This window comes from Mastigoproctus giganteus, chromosome 1, assembly GCF_048544385.1.
Source record: "Mastigoproctus giganteus isolate SK-2022 chromosome 1, ASM4854438v1, whole genome shotgun sequence".
Taxonomy (NCBI): domain Eukaryota; kingdom Metazoa; phylum Arthropoda; class Arachnida; order Uropygi; family Thelyphonidae; genus Mastigoproctus; species Mastigoproctus giganteus.
The window spans coordinates 213,093,240-213,114,074 of NC_143575.1; the positions used below are offsets into that span (position 1 = coordinate 213,093,240).

At 36.1% G+C, this 20,835-nt stretch overlaps 1 protein-coding gene across 1 annotated transcript in view; it reads right to left on the reverse strand.

Moving 5' to 3' along the window:
* Nucleotides 1-20,835, reverse strand: part of Ube2g1 (ubiquitin-conjugating enzyme E2G 1) — a 137,477-nt gene that overhangs the window by 27,150 nt on the left and 89,492 nt on the right. Inside the window, exon 4 of the mRNA XM_090384251.1 lies at nucleotides 13,659-13,837. Coding sequence (XP_090240377.1) covers nucleotides 13,659-13,837 — 179 coding nt within the window. The remainder of the gene's footprint in view (nucleotides 1-13,658; nucleotides 13,838-20,835) is intronic.

Below are 20,835 nucleotides of genomic sequence, written 5' to 3' on the forward strand. Positions count from 1 at the left end.
CTTTGTTGACTTCAGAACCTGTAATTACAAAAGGCATGAAATGAAAGTGCATGAAATTTGGTGAGTAACTATTTGAAGTGTTATGCATTTAAGTACAGAAATTTTTAATACTGTACCAATAACCTTTCATACTTAGGAAAAATGAATTTATTACACAGGAATGATTATTTTTATTTTCCATCAAAGACTGTTCTTCTATTCAAGCATCTGCCATGAATAAATAAGGCTTTTAGAAATTACAAAAAGAGATTTCTTATTTTACTATTATAGCTCTAAATAACTTTTCATATTTTCTTACCACATAAAAGCTGTTATTTTATTTTGGTTTTTAGGAGCATTAGCAACTAAGGCCATATTGCTCCGGGATATGCGGTGGTCATTCCCTGACCTTTCCGCATCCTCCGTATTTGGTCCACATAAAAGCAACAACTTTATAACAGTGATGTTCTTTCCAAACAATGAAAAAAAATCTTGTTATGCTGTGGCACAAACAATAAGCAAAAGTTGCTCTGCTGATTATATCAATGCTAAGACTTAATGAATCACTGATGAGTGGGTGACAGATTCTCTAATTATTCATTACTACACAATACAAAGCAACACATGATACTTCCCTTATGTTATTTTACTTTCCAAACAAAGTGAGAGAATTAGTTGTGATGAAAAATAACATCAAACAGGTATGAATTGCAGTGGCCATTACTCAATTTGTGCTCAAGTAGAGACTTCATCTGAAAAATGACTGAGCCCCTTGAAAGGATCCAAAGACGGGCAACTCACATGGTGAGATTGGCAAAAGGGCAACCATATAAGGAAAGACTGATTATGTGGGCTACAGAGTTTGGCAACCAGACAACTCAGAGGTGACCTGACTGAGGTTTATAAGCCTCTGAGAGAGGTTAGTAAAATGAAGGTGATATTTTCACAATTATGGAATTCCAGAACTAGGGGCCATAAATTCAAGTTACAGGAGAAGAGGTTTAGACTAGATTGTAGAAAGTTTTCTTTTTGGCCAGCAAATCATTGACTGCTAGAACAAGTTACCTTTGCAGGCAGCTGAGGCAGACAATTTGAATAAATTCAAATATCAACTGGATAGTTACCTATGTGAGGAGAAAGAGCACATAATTTGTATTTTCTTATCTACTTTTTTTTTTTTTTTTTTTGCCAGTGCAGCAAGACTTGTGGGAGTCTTGCAGATGGAATCTAGCAGATTCAAATGTTTTAATGAGATGTCAGCAGCTATGTCATGGATTTAGCTAGACTCAAATCCTTCCCTAAGTCATCCAGCTGTTGATGATTAGGAAATGTGGCAGATTTTGAAGACTGGAAGGAGGATTGGGAATTGACAGGCCTTCAATGTGCAGCACTGAAGCAACAGAGAGAATAGCATGATGGGTTACATTACAACTTTTTAATCCACCATCTTTATAAACTTTGACATATCCATTAGACAAAACTAGAAATCATAATGATGGTTTGTGTAATAAGGGCATACACTTATGACCATCACAAAACCACCCCTCTAACATTGACTTGTAACTACCACAGCAGAAATGAGGTGTCCTAAGTTGTCATAATCACCCATAGGTATTCTAGAACAGGCTTCATATGCACTGCAAAACTTGCACCACAAATTAAGTTGTGTTTCATTTGCTTCAGACTTAAAATATCCACATATAGTTCAAGATTTATTTTATTGCAGAATGACTCTGAAATAACTTACAACTTCGTTTGGTAGCCATAGCAGATTCAAAATAAAAATAACCTTACACAAATAATACAGGCTCCTATATATCAAAATATTGGCATACACATATGTTATATCATAAAAAACACAAACCTTCAATTGCTTTCAAAATAATGGCACAAATACATATAAGTAGTTAAATACACATATACAAACTTTTTTGTTACACTGTATTTAAATACAGCACTGGTTCAGGATGAAAAGCAAAAACTTTACATAATTGTATAGCCACTGATTTTTTTCAGCTGTTTTATATCCATTATTTCTTGTCCACATTTCTATTTTATTTATGAATAGTTATAACTGCCACTTAGGGCGGAAACACACTATTATCACTTCACGAGACTTCACTCGTATACATATCAAACGTCAAATGTGGGGAGCTATTTTACCAATAGTTTATTGCTCGGAGACGCAGTGTTCTAATTGGCTGTATTCACAAGATAACATGTCGGACTTCAAGGCCGAATGACATTGTCAGGAAGTCAAATTTTTCTGTTCGAACATAAATTTCATTAGATGTGACAAGAGGAAAATGGAAAAAATGCTAATAGAAAATTAAATTAGAAGTAAATAATCTGTTTTCAACACACAAGTAAGAATATCCGAAAACAAATAACAACAACATCAAGGACATTGCTCCTGTGCCTATTACGAAGCACCCTCCACTTCCACCAGCTACTCGGCATACTCACCAAAAAGGTCCAGTCACAGGGACACTCAAAAATGGTCAAAGGAGGAAAATAGACCAACAGAATTACAAATTGAGAGGACAAACAAGTCAATCATTTCAATTTGCACAACTCATAACAATTTCTTACAAGTTCAATTTTTAGGGTTGAGAAGTAGTTTTTTGTTGTTATTAAATTTCATTAAAAATTTGTTTCATATTTTGATAGAATAAGTCCTTATTCAAAATTAAATTTGCAGTATTTCAACTTTCCTTTAACATAACTAATTTTTCTTTAGCACTGATTGAATTTCGAAATTGTGTGTTTTGCCCTTGAATGTCATCCTTAATTAGAATATACAGTATAGGAAATTAAATTCTTCTTTATTCATTAGCATTGGCATAAGATGCAAGAAAGCAAGCTTATATAGCATCAGCCAAAGAGAAAAAAAAAAAAAAAAAAACCCTCCCATTTCACCCATCCATTCACTCCAAATGTTTGTTAAGTTCTGCCTTGAATTTATATAAGCTATCAACTTCTACAATGAAAGATGGAAGTTTGTTCCAGCAACCAACCACCCGCTGACTAAAGGCAAACTTCCGCACATCTATCCTACAACTGTTTTTCCTCAATTGGAATTTATGCCCTCTCAGGCATTTATGCCCTCTCTTATCCAGAGCAAGAGGAAGAATCCCATCTGCATTGAGCATGCTCAAACCATTCAAGGCTTTATACACCTCAATCAGATCACCTCGCCAGTGCCTAGTCTCCAGACACTGTAATTTGCAAAACATAAGCCTTTCTTCATACGAGCAATCCTTTGTTCCATTCACTGATCTTGTTGCACTTCTCTGCACTCGTTCCAACAGCTCTACATCCTTCTTAAAATGAGGTCTCCAAACCTGTATACAGTACTCAAGGTGTAGCCTGACCATTGCCTTATAGAAGGGGATAATCACCTCCTTATCCCTGCTAGAAAAATTCCTGTATATCATTGACAAGACACCATGAGCTACTCTTGCAGACCGTCTGCACTGCTCAGAAAACTTCATATCTACATGCAAAATTATCCCCAGGTCCTTTTCATTCTCTACCATTGTCAGTGTGGTACCACAGAGTTGATACATTACTCTAGGATTACTGATTCCCATATGTAGTACTTTACATTTGTCAATGTTAAACTTCACTTGCTACCTCAGCCCATCTGCTCAACATTTCCAGATCCTGTTGCAGCAGTGTACTGTCATTAGTGTCATTAACAACCCTGCAAACCTTCGTATTGTCTACAAACTTGGACTTTAAGCCTGATATACCATTATCAATATCATTTATAAATACAGAAAACAACAATGGACCCAACACTGAACCCTGAGGGACTCCACTAATAACATTAGTCCACGAAGAGCAGTGTCCATTGATTACCACTTTGTCTTCTCCCACTTTTTTTTTTTTTTTTTTTTTTTTTGATTTGGTAGTTGTTGGCGCATCGGCTTCTGTGGCCATATTGCACCTCCCAAGGTTTTTGCAGTACTTTGATCCAAGCCCGAGGCGGGAATCGAACCCGCGACCTTTGGGTTGCCGGGCAGGTACTTTACCCACTCGGCTAGCCCGGTCGGCTTTCTCCCACTTAACCATCCCTTTATCCATAGCAGCAATTTGCCTCCAACGCTACACTGCTCCAATTTGTGCAGCAGTCTTCCATGTGCAACAGTATCAAAGGCTTTTCTAAGATCCAAATACAGTCCATTCCGGTTATTTGGGACACATCGGGACTAGTGCATTTTGGCCCGATTAAGCAGCTGCCCCAATTATCCGAAGTTTTCTGTAAATAGTTAAAAATGCAATGTACCCCCCTACAGTTGGTTCACTGTACAATCAAATCACGTTATGACGAATTCAACATAGTAAAGTACCATTCACTATACAATGTGCGGTAAGCACCGGTAATTGTGATCACGTTTGTGAATTGAATTTTAATTCTATTATTCAGCGATTCTAATTAGCGAAAATAGGAGGAATGTTATCCACAGTCTATAAAAGCAAAGATAATTAAGCATAAATTTACCCTTTATTACCTTACCAATTAAAAAATTAAACGATACGTGAAAATCGGAAGAATATACGTGATAATCGGAATAATTAACAAGTACTGGAATATGTACATACTAACTAGTTGACATTTCTGTTCACTGACATTTGTAGGTGGGGGTTAAAATTTAAACAGTAAAAAGATAAGCAATCAATAACAAAGAGCACGGCACATACAAATTGCAAGTAACATGATACACGCAAGTGAGAACGGAGTAACCAATTACGAAGCTTAAAAAATAGGAATGAAGAGAAGATTTTGAAAATTAATTTTTTTTATATGATCGAAGATTTCATGTTAGTGTAAACATGTTTCATCATAATAACCCACAGAATTCCAGCTGTCGGTATTATCGCAAATTCAGTAAGATCAAGTTTACTATTCGTTTATGATAGATTGCACTAACAGAAAAGCCCAATAAACAGGTGACTGCTAATTGTTTTATTGTTGTGACCTCCAGAATTTCGATCGAAACACGTGGTACCGCCTGAGGCAATCGTAGGGTAATTTTCAGTGCTGTGGTCTCCTGCCCCGATTAAACGGCATGCTGTCCTAATTAAGTGAAGTAAACCCTGGCTATTTTCTCGATTGGTTTCTGTTTTTTAAGATTTGCCCCAAATAAACGGTTGCCCCGATTAACCAGTGGCCCAAATAACCGGAATCCACTGTATATGATACCAAAGTTATTCTTTGCATCCAGTTCCTTTGTGACTACATCATAGTATCCAATCAAATAAGTCAGACAAGACTTCCCCCTTAACAAACCAATGCTGTGTGTCTGATCTATAACTGAAGTCTTGTCTAGATGATCCTGCAATGCTTCTTTAACCAGTGCTTCCATTAATTTCCAACAGAAGTTAAACTAACAGGTCTGCAATTATCTGTCTCCCCCTTTGATCCTCCTTTGGACTGGGGTCACATTTGCACATTCCAGTCCATGGGTACCTCGCCTGAGTCCAGGGAAGCTCTCATAATTATGGCTAAGGGTTTGCTTACTTCCTTTGCCGCCTCCTTTAATATAACTGGATAGATTTCATCCACCCCCAGGTGCCTTTGTGTTTGTTTATCTTCAACAATTTCTCCTCCACTTTACTCTCAGTTATTACAAGATTATCTAGCTTACTACCAGAGTTGAATACACCTCTGGCATAACTCCTCATGTGTGAATGTCAATGCAAAATATTCATTTAGTTTGTTAGCTACCTGAGCAGGATCACCAACAGTTGAACCATCAATATCAAGTGGACCAATCTAATTCATCCCCTTTCTTTCTAGAGTTTACATAAGTAAAGAACTCTTTGCAGTTTTTCTTTGCATCCTTTGCCAAAGATTTCTTGTAATCTGCCTTCGCCTGCCTAACCTCCTTTGTAACTTGGTTACAAACCAGCTTATATCTATCATAGGCTTGGCTTCTGTCACATGTTAATTTATACGTATCCCATGCATTTTCCTTCTCTGTCACATGTCTAATTAGTTCAACTGACATCCATTTAGGCCTAAATCCTGAACAATATTTCTTTCTTGGTATGAAAAGCCTAGTAGCTTCCAAGATTAATTCTTTGAATGCTTCCCATTTTGAATTTGCTGTTGGTAACATCATCAGTTGGTCCCACCGTATAGAATTTAAATACGGTCTCAGACCACTGTAGTCACCTTTACGAAAGCAAAAACCCTTCCCTTTATCCTTGATGGTAGTTACCTCTGAGTAAATGCCACTTCAGTACACTGATCACTGCCACCTAGTGGATCCTTTATCTGCAGATTTTTGATGCATGAAGAATCACTACTGATAATCAGATCACAAGTATTACTCCCTCTAGTTGCCTCCCGAACATGCTGCTGTAGAAAACAATCATCCAATAAATCCACAAAAGCCTTGCTAGTGTGTGAGTGACCAACCCATAAATTCCAGTCAATATCCGGGAAATTAAAATACCCCACACTAATTTACTGGCCCACTATTTTTCTGCACAATTGCTCATTATACTCATCAGATTCATTAGGCCTATAACAAACACCTACTCTCATTTTTCCTTTCCCAGTGCTTATGTCACACCAAACAAACTCACTCAACATTGCATTGTCCACCCACATCAAATGAATGCACTTCCTTAGATTTTGTGTGTTTCTTAACTAACAGCATAACCCCTCCTCCCTGTCCATCCTTTCTGTACACATTGTACTCCCCAAATTCCAGTTCTGCACTGCTTATGTCTGTGTGACACCAATGTGTCTGATATCCCAACAATATCTGCCTTTGATGTCTTGACTAGCTCATCAAATTTATTAACTATTCTCCTAGCATTGGTGTACATGCAAGTATACATGCACCTGTTTCTACTCTTAGTTACCCTAACACAGCCCATGTATTTACTTGTTCCACTATGACTCCCAGCAGTCCCAGAAATTCCCATTGCCTTGCTTTCCAGGTTGCTGCTCAATTGCATTTCAATAGAAATAGTGCAAATTTCACTTTTACCTCTGCCAGTGGCTACTGTTAATCTATTAGTCCATGTATCCCCTCCCCAAGCTAGCAGTTCTCTGTCCCACCTAACTCTGCCTCGATAGCATCAGCAAATATTCTTGCACCCTTTCTATTTAAGTGTATCCCATCCCTTAGAAACAGTCTCCTGTTAACAAATACAGACCAGGCTGAGAAAAATTCTACCCCTTGAGCTTTGCACAATCTTTCCAGGGCCTAATTAACCGACAAGGCTCTCATCATATACTCCCTCCTATCATTGTTGTTGTTGTTATTTGGTTTTTAGGAGCATTAGCAACTAAGGCCATATTGCTCAGGGAATATGCGGTGGTCATTCCCTGACCTTTCCGCATCCTCCATATTTGGTGGTGACGGGCTCAAACCACGGTCTAATCAAGAAGAGTGTGCTACTTCTTGATTAGACCTCCTGGCTACGGAGGCGCCCCTCCTTTCGTGTCTGGGCAGAATTGCAGACACTTTCAAATTGAATCCTAACTCGCGGCTTTTTTTTTCAGCATTGTCTTGTACTTGTTAAATAATTCTGCAGGTCTCCTACTCTTAATATCATTAGTGCCAACGTGTACAACAATATCACCCGTTGTGCCCTTAAACGATGATACCTACCCTACAGCGTCATCAACCTTTGCCCCTGGCAGACATACCCTGGTCCTGCTCCATCTATCCTTTTTGCACAAAATGTTCCCCGTTTCCTTGACAATAGAGTCACCTACAACAACTAGTTCCTTTGGGACCGGCGCATTCTGCTTTGGGGGTTGCTGCTGTGTTACGTAATATTCGAGTGCAAGCTCTGGCATTGATGTTGGCAGCTGAGAGCTTGATGGGCTCCTCAATTTAAATCCTTCGAGGGTATCCACCCTGTCCTTCAAGCTCTCATATAAGCCCATAACAATGCTGAGTTGGTGCCTGATTTCCTCGCACCCCTTACATCACGCACACACAAAGACATTCCCCTTGGCAATATCATGTCCCGTTCCTGATTGCTCCACAAATATCAAACAAGCAGTGCATTTCAATAGACTGATTCAGAGGACAACCGCCTCCCCACAGTTCTCCCCTGAGCCACAGCTCTTCCACTAGTTTGAGCCTTTTGCTTTGCTGCTCTGGTCTGAGTACATCCTAAAACAATTTATCTTCTTCAGGTCCTGCGGTAAATGATGGAATTCGCTTTTTCTGTTCTCTTTCAGTTGATGTCATATATCCATTGTGTACTCTTTTGTTTTCTCGGCTATAAGAAAAGCGCATGCATTTTCTAAATCTTCTTCAAAATCTGAAGAGGAGGATGAACTGTGGCAATTCATTTCGCTTCAGTTTTCCTCAAAGAGAATGACACGTATACAACGTTACAGGTTGGTGGACATACCCCTTTTGGAAGTATAATAAAATTTCCAAGATACCCCTTTTTTAACATTTGAAATGGAAAATTTGAAAAAAGCAGAAATCATAAAACAACCTGTTGAGATGATTATTTAGGAAGAAAGAATTAACTGACGATAAAGTAGTTGTTGAAATGCACCCTTAAAAGATTCAAATACGACATTTCTTATTTACAAAGAGGCTTGTAGAATATATGTATTATGCTTACTTGGTAACCTTTTACATTCTACTTGACTATTTCTTTTATTTCATTGTAATGGTTTAAGGCTCAGGCAACAAACTTTTTATTTAAAATTCCCAATATCAATGCTGATTTGCTGTATGAAGAATATGTTGTGTTGAAATCATTCCATAGAAATAATGAGACAAAAGACCTCAAAAATACCACTGATGTTTCGATAAAAATTTTAAATATGTACAAAGTATGTAAAACAGAAAAAAAAATATTAATTTTAACTTTGCATTTCCTCACTCAAATGCAATGTGTGAGCGAGTATTTAGCTCAATGTTTAACACGTGGAAAAAGGATAGAAATAAGAATGTTGAAGGAGAACTGTTGCAGAAAACCAATCCCAAAATGTCATGCAAAGAATTTTACGCATGTGCACTAAAAAATGAAAAACCGTTAAAGAAAATTTGCTCAAATGAAAGATATTGATAAGCAAATATTTTCTTTTTGATAAAATAAATCAGGTTTATTGAATATGTATTGTAAACAATTAGGTAAAACATTTGATGTTAATATTTATAAAAAAGTTTCATTTAATATTTAAAACTTTTGCAATAAAATTTTCTGAATTAAATGACAGGCTATAATTCAGTTAATTTTATTCAAATTTGACTAATTTTGAATTCCACGAACTTGTAAAAATCAACAAAATATAGAAATAAAAATGGTTGTTATTAAAATTGTTCGGTTTTCTTAAGATATAATGTGAGTACCCCTAAATGAGGAATGAATACCCCAAACACAAGCATGAATACCTAGAGATCAAATTTTTAATCTGGCCATCCTACGTTACAGTTTCTTCTCCATCCAACTTTGCAGTTTACACTAAACAGGGACCACAGTCTGTGACATGACGAGATTCACATGACGTGATAATAGTGTGTTTCTGCCCTTAATGGTCTTCAAACTTTGTGATTAATATTTGATAAAGATATCACTGGCATTACATATAAATTTCTAGTGAAGGCATCATAACTTTTGTGATATTGTTCACTCCAGGGGCAAACAGAGTTGTGCCTAATACAGAGCCCTAGAGGACTCCTCCCTCCTGCACATGTATTGTAGATAAAGAGTTCTTGTGTCACACCTATCAAGTTATTTTGAACGAACAGAGGGGTGAAGTGGAAGTGGGTATTTTTTTTTTGGCTGATGCTGCATAAGCTTGCTTTCTTGCATCAAATGCCTCTACTAATGCTAAGTTCTGAAAGAAAGGAAGTTATCCTCTGTATCCTATTTCATATAAATCTCAGAGAATTCCAAATCTCCACATTTTCTAATAAATGAATTCCTTATATTTGTTTGAATTTTCACAAGTAAGTCAAGAATCATATTTTATATATATATATATATATATATATATATATATATATATATATATATATATAATATGATGTAAAAGTTAGGCAAAAGTAATAAAATAAAAATAAATAAATATGAAGCTATCATTAGAGGCAGCAAATGCACATCCTCCACATGAAGCTTAATTATATCTGATAATTAAAATAAATATGATATTTAAAATAAAACATCAGCCAGTAGTATGCCAAAAATGCAGAGCGAAACGAAACGCAAAATAATATAAAATAAACAAACAGAGAAGGGAAAGTAGAGATAATAAGACAAAAATGTAGTCGATAATCCCCTGTATAATTTAGTCATTAAACCCAATTAATAAAAACGATGTAAATTTAAAATAATGCCAATTATATATAATTTAGCGGTACCCCCCTCGAAGGTACCAGGTCCAAAAGACATGAAATATCACCAAAAAGGGGTTAAAGAAACTACAAAAACTAAAATATCAAAATGATAGACTGACCATATCGACAGAGGACCACGAGGCCAATAATGGTCATGGAATCGCTGCATTTCAATCGTCATACCATGATACAATATACAGGGGATTATCGACTACATTTTTGTCTTATTATCTCTACTTTCCCTTCTCTGTTTGTTTATTTTATATTATTTTGCGTTTCGTTTCGCTCTGCATTTTTGCCGTACTACTGGCTGATGTTTTATTTTAAATATCATATTTATTTTAATTATCAGATATAATTAGGCTTCATGTGGAGGATGTGCATTTGCTGCCTCTAATGATAGCTTCATATTCATATTTATTTATTTTTATTTTATTACTTTTGCCTAACTTTTACATCATATTATATAAATTAGTGGTAGTAGTGGGTTGATATGCTAAATAAGCAGCGCCTGTGCCGCCATCTATTCTTTTCCTTTCTATTATATAAGCTGGTTAAGCTTGCATTATGTCAGTGGTGTGGCTCTGATCAAGAGTGCTGTCTGTTCTATAGATTATTTTTCGCTGCATAAGGACCACCGCCATGCAAATCCTCTGCATTGGTTGATCTATCGGAGAATGGAAGGGTGGTTTGGTTCTTCGATATTTCCGCCTTTGCAATGATTTGTATGATGATTGAAATGCAGCGATTCCATGACCATTATTGGCCTCGTGGTCCTCTGTCGATATGGGGCATAATGGTCAGTCTATCATTTTGATATTTTAGTTTTTGTAGTTTCTTTAACCCCTTTTTGGTGATATTTCACGTCTTTTGGACCTGGTACCTTCGAGGGGGGTACCGCTAAATTATATATAATTGGCATTATTTTAAATTTACATCGTTTTTATTAATTGGGTTTAATGACTAAATTATACAGGGGATTATCGACTACATTTTTGTCTTATTATCTCTACTTTCCCTTCTCTGTTTGTTTATTTTATATTATTTTGCGTTTCGTTTCGCTCTGCATTTTTGCCGTACTACTGGCTGATGTTTTATTTTAAATATCATATTTATTTTAATTATCAGATATATATATATATTTTAAGACCAAATCGGCAGGGTAATAAAGCACTTCTCTTTCCTCAATAACAATATTAATCTCTTATGCATCATTCATTCAAGGATTTTACCTAGTAGCTGGTCAGTGAAATTGGATAATTATGTGTAACGGAAGGATCTTTTCCAGATTTAGGAAATGCAAAGACAATTGCACATCACCATACAGATAGATACAAATTGTTAAAAAAAAAAAAAAAAATTACACAAGGCTAAGAAACCAGAGTTTAAGTGTTGTATCATGATATAATATACACCATCTAGACCTGAAGCACTCTTAGTACATTTACAATAATTGTAAGTAGTTTCTCTTTACACCTCGTAGATTAAATGGGCAAAGTATAGCAGTTAAGAAGTTCAACTTATTTCATTTTACTTGTGTTTTAAATCTATGAAAGTCTGTACTATAGGTTGTAAATGCTGATACAGTATGCTAGAATACCTGCCATTCAATGTCCAAATTAACTTCCATACTAAACTAAGACCTGAGTTCCTAATGAGAGTGTATACAAACATGACCCAAGAATATTTCTTGACATTTCTCCAAATCTGCTTTGGTTCACTCTTTGCTTTTTTACATGCAATCAATTTAGATGTAGTTAGATATATATTGATTCCACATAAGATTTTTCTATTTTTGCTCTGTTTTCACACATTCTACATTCTGCCAAGAGTCATACATAATACACCTGCCTTGCCTTATGACTTATGGTCTGTAATGGGAATACTGGTAACCAAATATTCTTTTGGCTACCATTAACTCCCTGGGATTTTAGTTCTGTGTCAATTTCCTCCTCTGACATGACAAGGAGATCCTGCTCTGAGATGATGCCTCGTGATGGATTACATGTTTTGTGTGGCATTACAGTAATTGATATTCTGCAATAGCAGTTGCTTGGAGAAGCTGCTCCAAGTGTCTGTTGTTTTTTTTGTCTCAACTGTGAGGTCTCTAGAACAAAGTCTCTTAACTGACTTGGGAGAACCTGCCAAACCCTTTAAAGGCTTGCATAAAAAATGGGAATATATTTCCAATAGGTTTCTCAATGTTGAAATGCATAATGAGACACTTGGGAATAGGCCCTGATGCTGCTACTGTTCTGGGTCTCTTTCCAGCAGTGATGTCTGACTAGAGGTCATGGTTTTCTGATAGGGACTGTCTCAGGACCTCCAGAAGAATTTATACTATCAGAATTAATGAGAATTTTAGTTTGTTTCAATGCCCTGGCTTCTCACTTACGACTACCCAGGCACCATACACTTCTATTGGATATACTGTTCTGTCCCTCAAGACCATGGAGATAGGAGCACGGCATCAACACATTTGATCCACACATGCTAATCTATTAGTTGAATGAAACTGGGCAAGTCATCCCACAACAATTAGGGGTAAAATTGGTGTGTGAAAGCTGCCACTCCAACCACCTGGTGTCCCCTTTCCAAGTTTCTATTGGTCACATTGCATGGCAAATGCAATGAATTCCTTTGACAAATTCCTGGAACCTAGGCTATAGGCACTGGATCCTAGTGATGTTAATCTGTAGAACTAGCAGCATCACTGGGAAGTGCCACTCATCGATTGACATCAATCAACTTGACATGATACCCCATATTCAAGGGCATGATGTCAATTATACAATGTTATTCAGATGATAGTGTTTTTGCAGAGTGTAGTGTTTTTAAATTCCAGAACCTATTTTTAATGAAATTTGAAGAAATCACTCTTGACTAATACATAGGCCATCTGCAAAAAGGGACAAAGAAAAATAGTAGAAGCCATAACAATGCTACTAGTAGCAAATTTTAGAAGTGAGTGTCTGATCATATAGCCATTGCATTTTAATAGTGAACAAAAGTGAGGAGGAATTAATATATATATATATATATATATATATATATATATATATATATATATATCAAGAACAAGATTCAAATCTCAAAAACCTACTGGTTGCAAAGAGACCCACCATCTTACTCATTGAAGTAAATTCAGTAGGGACATTCAGGCAGCTTACAGCAACTAAATACTCATATTTTCAATTTAAAATGGTAATAAAACTTAATATTAAATAAACATTCTGTATAAGACATTTAATACATGTAAATATTTTTGTTTCACACCAAGAAAATTTTAAACCCAATGAGTAGTAATTTACCAACTATTCCCAAATTTTAAACATTACTTACTGCTGCATCTACATTGGCTGGAGACTCGTCATTAGGATCTGCAAGCATAGAAATTACTGAAATCAGTATTGTCTCCACAGTATGAACAGGTAACCAACGTTCTGATGCCTTCTCATAACCAAATTTGTCATCACCTGGCTCATGTAAGATTGATATACAGACATCTCCACTTTTGTCAACTAAGCAAAACAAGTTTAGAATACATTTTGCACAGTGAGATTTAAAATGCTGATGCTTTGAAGTCAACTTAAATCAAATGTAATAGTAATGTTTATAACTATTTATATACTCTAAAATATGGTGGTGTGTCATATTAAGTTATAAAATCTACACCAAACCAGTACAGATTCCATCAGTACCAATTTACTAGTATATTCCAGCTCATTTTACTCATCTACGGACAAATTCCATCAAAAATTTTTGAAACCCAAACAGTTGTTCTCAACATTTCTAAGGCAAATCAGGTTTGGTATAAAGGCCATCTAAACAAGTTTAGATTTTACTCAGCCCGCTATGACTGTTCATAGCATGTGCTAGTAGAATATGTCTCTGTGGAACGCCTCAAAGCTCTGTTCTTTCACCCATTCTTTTCCTGCTGGTACATTAATGACCTTGAATGGAAGTCTTATCCACAGTTTTGGTGATGATATACCACTTTCTAATTCAATAAATCCTGCTCTGAACAAAAAGCTACAACTTCTCAAATATCCATCATTCCCTCGACTTCAATTTGTCAGTAAAATCTGGAAAACTTAGTTAACTTCAATCCTCCTAAAATTCAGTTGTTTGCTACTCAAAAAAAAATAACCTGCTGCACCTATGCTCATCTTCAATAACAAGACTTCTAGACAAAAATGTCATTACTGGAGGTAATCCTGACTTCTAAAATTTCCTGGAATAAACTTATCACATATACTGTTGCCTCTACATTGAAAAAAAACTAAGCTCTCTTTCACTCTGGCATTACTTTTCAAATAAAACAGCTGCCAACTCCTTACAAATCACAAAATCTGCCCTAACATGGAATATAGTGTTCCCACATCAGGGAACAGTCCCCCCAAGAGCCCCTAGATTGATGTGTTTATGGCACATCAGCTGCTACCATAATGTGACATGTTTATGTTTAAAGCAGTTTAGAGTTTTTTTTTTTTTAAGATGAGTTCATTCTGATATATATGGTGGAATATGAATAAATTGAATAAAATTACTATACAGGCAACCTCCATATAACCAGTGCCAGATTAAGGTACGGGCTAGCAGGGCTCTTGCCCGGGGCACCATTCTTTAAGGCGTGCCAAATTTTACAAATCATGAAAAAATAATAAAACACACACACACCCTTAGTAAAGGGATCAACGAAAAATCTTTCTGCCCAGGGCACGAAAATACCTTAGTCTGGCACTGCATATGACACGGTTTTGCTCGAACATGACTGATAAATTTCAGAAATTCTCCCAGAAAGCGGAACTTATATAAATGAGATTTCACTCTAATATGGTTAGAGAATTGCAGAAAATCTAGTATAACACAGTATTTTTGTGTAGAGAAAATGCAACTATTATGTTAGATGTAATTTTTAAACGTTTCAATTTTTTTTTGTGAATCCGCGCAGTTTACTTGCTAGTCATTGTGTGAAATTTTTTTTTTTAAATAATAAAATAAAACAAAACATTGGGAAATCCCATGTTAGGTTTTGTGCTTGTTTGAGGGGGGGAAAAAAAAACTGCAACTTCAAAACGTGCAGTTAGTGACTTTTAAAGTTTTTGTTCAAGTTATTTTGGTTTTTATTTGAGCATTTATAAATTTCAGGTTACATATTACTGAACTTTGTTCTTATAAATATGGTCGAACCAGCAGAACTGAATCAGTGAGACAGTAGAGCTTGCTCAGTCGGTGGGCGCCTCCATAGCCAGGTGGGAAGGAGCAGCAGTGCGTAGCACACGCTTCTTGATTAGACCAGGATTCGAGCCCGTCACCACCAAATACGGAGGATGCGGAAAGGTCAGGGAATGACCACCGCATATTCCGGAGCAATATGGCCTTAGTTGCTAATGCTCCTAAAAACCAAAAAAACAACAAACAAACAAACAACAGCTCAGTCGGTAAGAGAAAAAGGTTTTGATGATATGACTACTAAAGACTCAAAAATTGCTAGTAGTAAAAGAGGCTGGCAAAGCAGATTTGGTGGAAATGGAATCAGAGGTAAACCAAATCAATTCAGAGGTTGACAGCACAGATGAAAATCCTGAAATTCAAATTTTACACTAAAAAGCATACTGGAAGGCATAAGCTTAGCCGAGCAATTACAATCTATTTTTTGAATGCAGATCCTTCAACTGAAAGGAGGAGAACAAAGTTCAAAAGGGAGCTTCAAAAATGCTTAGCTCCGCACCATGAAATTTCCAAAGATCTATCAAGAAAAAGCAAACAAACCCAGATTACTGATTTTTAAAGAGAAAAGAAGATACATGAAATCTAGAGGCTGCAGGAGATATTCTGAAACAGAGAAAACATCCTCTGTTTGATTGTGCTTAGCAGCGATGAAAAGGAAGAAAATTAAATGAACGTACATTATCTGTCATATATAGATCACAGTTTGTAAGATGTTTGTTCAGTTATTACTATTTTTAATAAAAATTAAGTGTCTGATAGTTATAAAAATGATGTATTCTTGTTAGCTATTGAATGTAACCCTGCCTGCATTTTTACTGATTCTTAGTCCCGTATAAGATGGTTTCACCCTACACGAGATTTTATAGAAACCTAACTACAGTGTTATACAAGGGTTACCTGTATTTATATTACTATATAAAAATTACTATATGACTTAGATAAAGCCTGTAAAAAGTTGTCTAAAAACTTTTTCTAAAAAAACTCATCTTAAAAAACTAAAAACCTGAGTACATGCTCTGGGTAGGAAACTGCAAAATAAAACAAAACCTTTCCAAAAAAAAAAAAAAAAAACCTCATTTACTGCTATAAAACAAACATTCAATTAGTATCCATTTGACTGAGGGGACTGCATTGCAGGAGGTACATGTAAGAGAGCCTTCTGCTTTTAATAGGTATGAGTGCTAAATGATTGCAGCCTAATCTAAGCTGTGCTAATATTACTTCTTCTAAACACACCTTATGGAGACCTGAAGCCCACAGTATAATAATGGGCTTAATTTGATACACTTTGCTGGAATTTTGTTCATTCCAGGAAACTTACTGTTTTGAAAGGCAGTGTAAACAGTATCCATTTGGAGGTGTTTAAGGCTTTGAATGCCTTGAGCAAACTCAGTGCTGATGGGATTCTTTCTCTTGCTCAGAATAATTGCCCGAGGGAACAAATTCAAATCGAGGAAGGATGGTTGCAGAATAGATGTGTGGAGGTTTGCCTTCAACCGTGGGTAGTTAATTGCTGGAACAAATTTTGATCCATCAATTGTTTTGGAAGTGGATAGTTGAATAAATTTAATGAAGAACTAACAAACTATTGGAGGGGAAGGAGTTTTTTTCTGGCTGACGCTATATAAGCTTGCTTTCTTGCATCATATGCCACTACTAATACTAATCCATACTGTGAAGGTACCAAAAATTGGCATACTATCATCACAAAGGATCTGCCTCATTACTGAATTCAGGTTCAGGTAAATAATCTTGTGCTTATTCTTCAAACTTTGTAATTGTGAATGCAACTGGAAATCCAGTTGCATTCACAATTACCATTATGGGCTTTAGGATCCCTCCATAACCCCCATCGACCCACCAATAAAAAATACCTGATCTGCATAATCAGATGAGAATGAATTTTAATATACTGTAGCATCAGGAGCATACTTACTGTTTACATCAAACTTTTTCTACAACTAGTTCTACTGCTGCTAATTCTGGGGCAAAGATGCCACATTCCACAGGAATGACATATTTCTTTGTGGGGCTTTCTTATTGAAAAAGTAAAGACCATGCATTTGCAGCTATTCATATTTCCCCTATTCTCAAATCACAAGGAATACAAACTTAAAAGCTTATCGATTACATCTCTGATTAATACCCCTTTCACATTTGTATGAAAATATAAATTCCAATGTAAGCAATAAGTCTTTATTGTGCACTTTTGAGTTTCAGTAATGTGGAGGTGAAGGGAATCACAGCTTTAAAAATTGCAACATCTGAACACCAAATGAAATGAACAACAGAAACTTAATAACAATGTGGACCACAGTATTTTAAGATCAGTTTTATTTCTGACAAAGGAAGGCCAACTACAACTGCCAAAAAGCTTTTCCCCTTAGAGTTGAATGAGCAGGGAAAAGGTTAGCTTTTTGTATAAAATTAGTAATAGTTTTAGTATTAATAGTGGCAAATGATGCAAGAAAGCAAGCTTACATAGCATCATCATAAAAATAAAGTAAATAAATATTAAAATAAAATTTAAAAAATTCCCATTTTGCCTATCCACCCGCTCCAATAGTTTGTCCAGTTCTTCCTTGAATTTATTCAAATTATCCACTTTAACAATAACAGATGGAAGCTTATACCAGCAATGAACCACCCACTTGTTGAAGTCAAACTTCCACACATCTATTCTGCAACCATCTTTCCTCAATTTGAATTGAATTTATATTCCCTCATGTGCAAAGTCTAAGCAAGAGGAATAATCCCATCAGCACAGTTTGCTCAAGTCATTGAAAGCCTTAAACACCTCAATCAGATCACCTCGTAGATGCCTAGTCTCCAGATGCTGCAACTTAAGGAAGCAAAGCCTTTCTTGGTAAAAGTACCCCTTTGTTCCCCTCACCAATCTTATTGCCCTTTTCTGTACCCATTCCAGCAGATCTACACCATTCCTAAAATAAGGCCTCCAGAACTGTATAGAGTACTCGACATGTGGCCTGACCACTGCCTTATACAATAGGATAATCACCTCCTTATCCCTGCTAGCAAAATTTCTGTATATCATTAACAAAACTCCATGAGCTGTTCTGGCAGTTCATGGGTTTTTTTTATTAATGATACACAGGAATCTCTGCACTGCTCAGAGAACTTCATATTAGACTGCACAATTACTCCCAGATCTTTTCCTCTACCCTGAGGGTAGCACCACACAGCTGATATATTACTCTGGGATTACTGATACCTGTATGCAGTACCTTTCATTTGTCAATGTTAAATTTTGATTGCGATTTCTCAGCCCATCTGCCTAATTCTTCTAAATCTTTGCAGCATACCTTCATTACTGCAGGTATGCTGCAAAGATACCTTCAGCAGCATACCTTCATTACTGTCATTAACCACCCTGCCAACCTTTGTATCATTTGTAAACTTAGACAAAGCCTGATATAGTTTTAGGCATTCTTCATCAATATCATTAATAAATACAGAAAACAACAATGGGCTCAGCACCAAACCCTGTGGAACTCCACTAATAACATTAGTCCACAAAGAGCAATGTCCACTGATAACTCTGCACTTCCACCATCTGAGTCAGACACTGTATTCCAATCCTGTAAAAGTCTTTACTCTTGCTCTGGAGGGCTTCACAAACACTGTGCTTGAGTTGGTCGTTGTCCACAAAATGGGTTCTACAGAGTGCATCCTTCAGCCAGTGGAAGAGGTGATAATGAGAATGTGCAAGATCCGGACTATGACAGGGGGTGAGGAAGAACAGTGCACCCCAGTTTTGCAATGGCCTCCATTGTGCACAGACTGGTGCAGGGTCGTGTGTTATGGAGAAGAACCCCATTCACAAGCAAGATCTTATCTTTGTCCCAAAACACTGTTGCCATGACTTCACTGACAGAAGGCTGTCTTTAGAACTTCTAGTGCGATGAATTTTGATAGTGCTACCGCATTGACTGTCTCTTTGTTTCAGTGTCATATCTGGGACAAGTCATTAGCTGTAATAATGATAAATGGCTGGAAGTCAAGAGAAGAATAATGAATAGCATTCAGGAAATATAGTCATACTGAGGAGCAATAACCCAATTTGTCTGAAACTTAAAATAATGAACCAATGTATACTCCCCACCATGATTTATGGAAGTGAAACTTGAGCACTCACCAAAAGAATGGAAGAGAAGCTGAGAACTACACAGCAAAGAATGGAACAAATTATATTAGGAATCAGACTATTAGATAAGAGAAACACATGGATTAGGCAGCAAACTCAAGTAAAGGACATTCTTATCAAAACTAAAGAAATGAAATGGTCTTGGGCAGGACATACAGCTCTAAGACATGACAGATGGGTTAAAAAAAAATAACAGAATGTTATTTTTTAGTACCCACTAGGAGCTAGAAGAAAACTTGGAAGACAAAGACGGATATGGACAGATGAAATTCACAAGTTCGTGGGTAGTAAATGGATGGCCATTGCATAAAACTGAAGGAACTGGAAAGTTGCTGGAGAGGCCTTCATCCTGCAGTGGATTGGAAATGGCTGATGATTGGTTATAAGGAAAATATTATCAAAAATTATTTTGCTTTAAATAAAAACATTTCCATAATTTTTTTTATCACGTGTCCTAATACCATCTAAATTAAAATATTGCTGGACTGTGAATAAATTTTCTTGTTTAAAAAATTTACATATAATTCTGACAACCCCCTTTACCACTTCATGCCAAAGCAGTAAGGTTATATTGTACTTCATTTTTGTTATGACTGTTTTGTTGGTTACCTATAATAACATAATAATCATAATATATTTGTTACATCTGAAGGGCAGTTATAACTACAGTAAACCCCTGCTGTTCGTGGGGGTTACGTTCCTGAGAAATGCCGTGAATACAGAAAATGTGAATACTGAGTTATGGCTCCCGTAGTAATAAAGGGGTTCCGTTCCAGAGTATGAAATATATAAGAAAAACTAGTCTAAAATTTTGTCTATGTATGTATTATATGTACCTTCAATAATATGATTATTGAAATCATCAAAATGAAAGTAAGAAACAATTTAATATTAAATGTAATATTTATTAGAAATTTGAAACAAATCTTTCAATCCAGCACCTTTTCTATAGCTAAAAAAATAAAACTTATCCCACCAGTGCTATCACCAGTTTTGCTAAAGTGTTGATAAAGGTGTTTTGCCTTTTCACGAATGATGAGTGAACTTAACGGAATTTTATTTTGAGTTCGGTCTTCTATCCACAGATTGAAAGCTTTTTCCATTTTTTCTAATTTAACA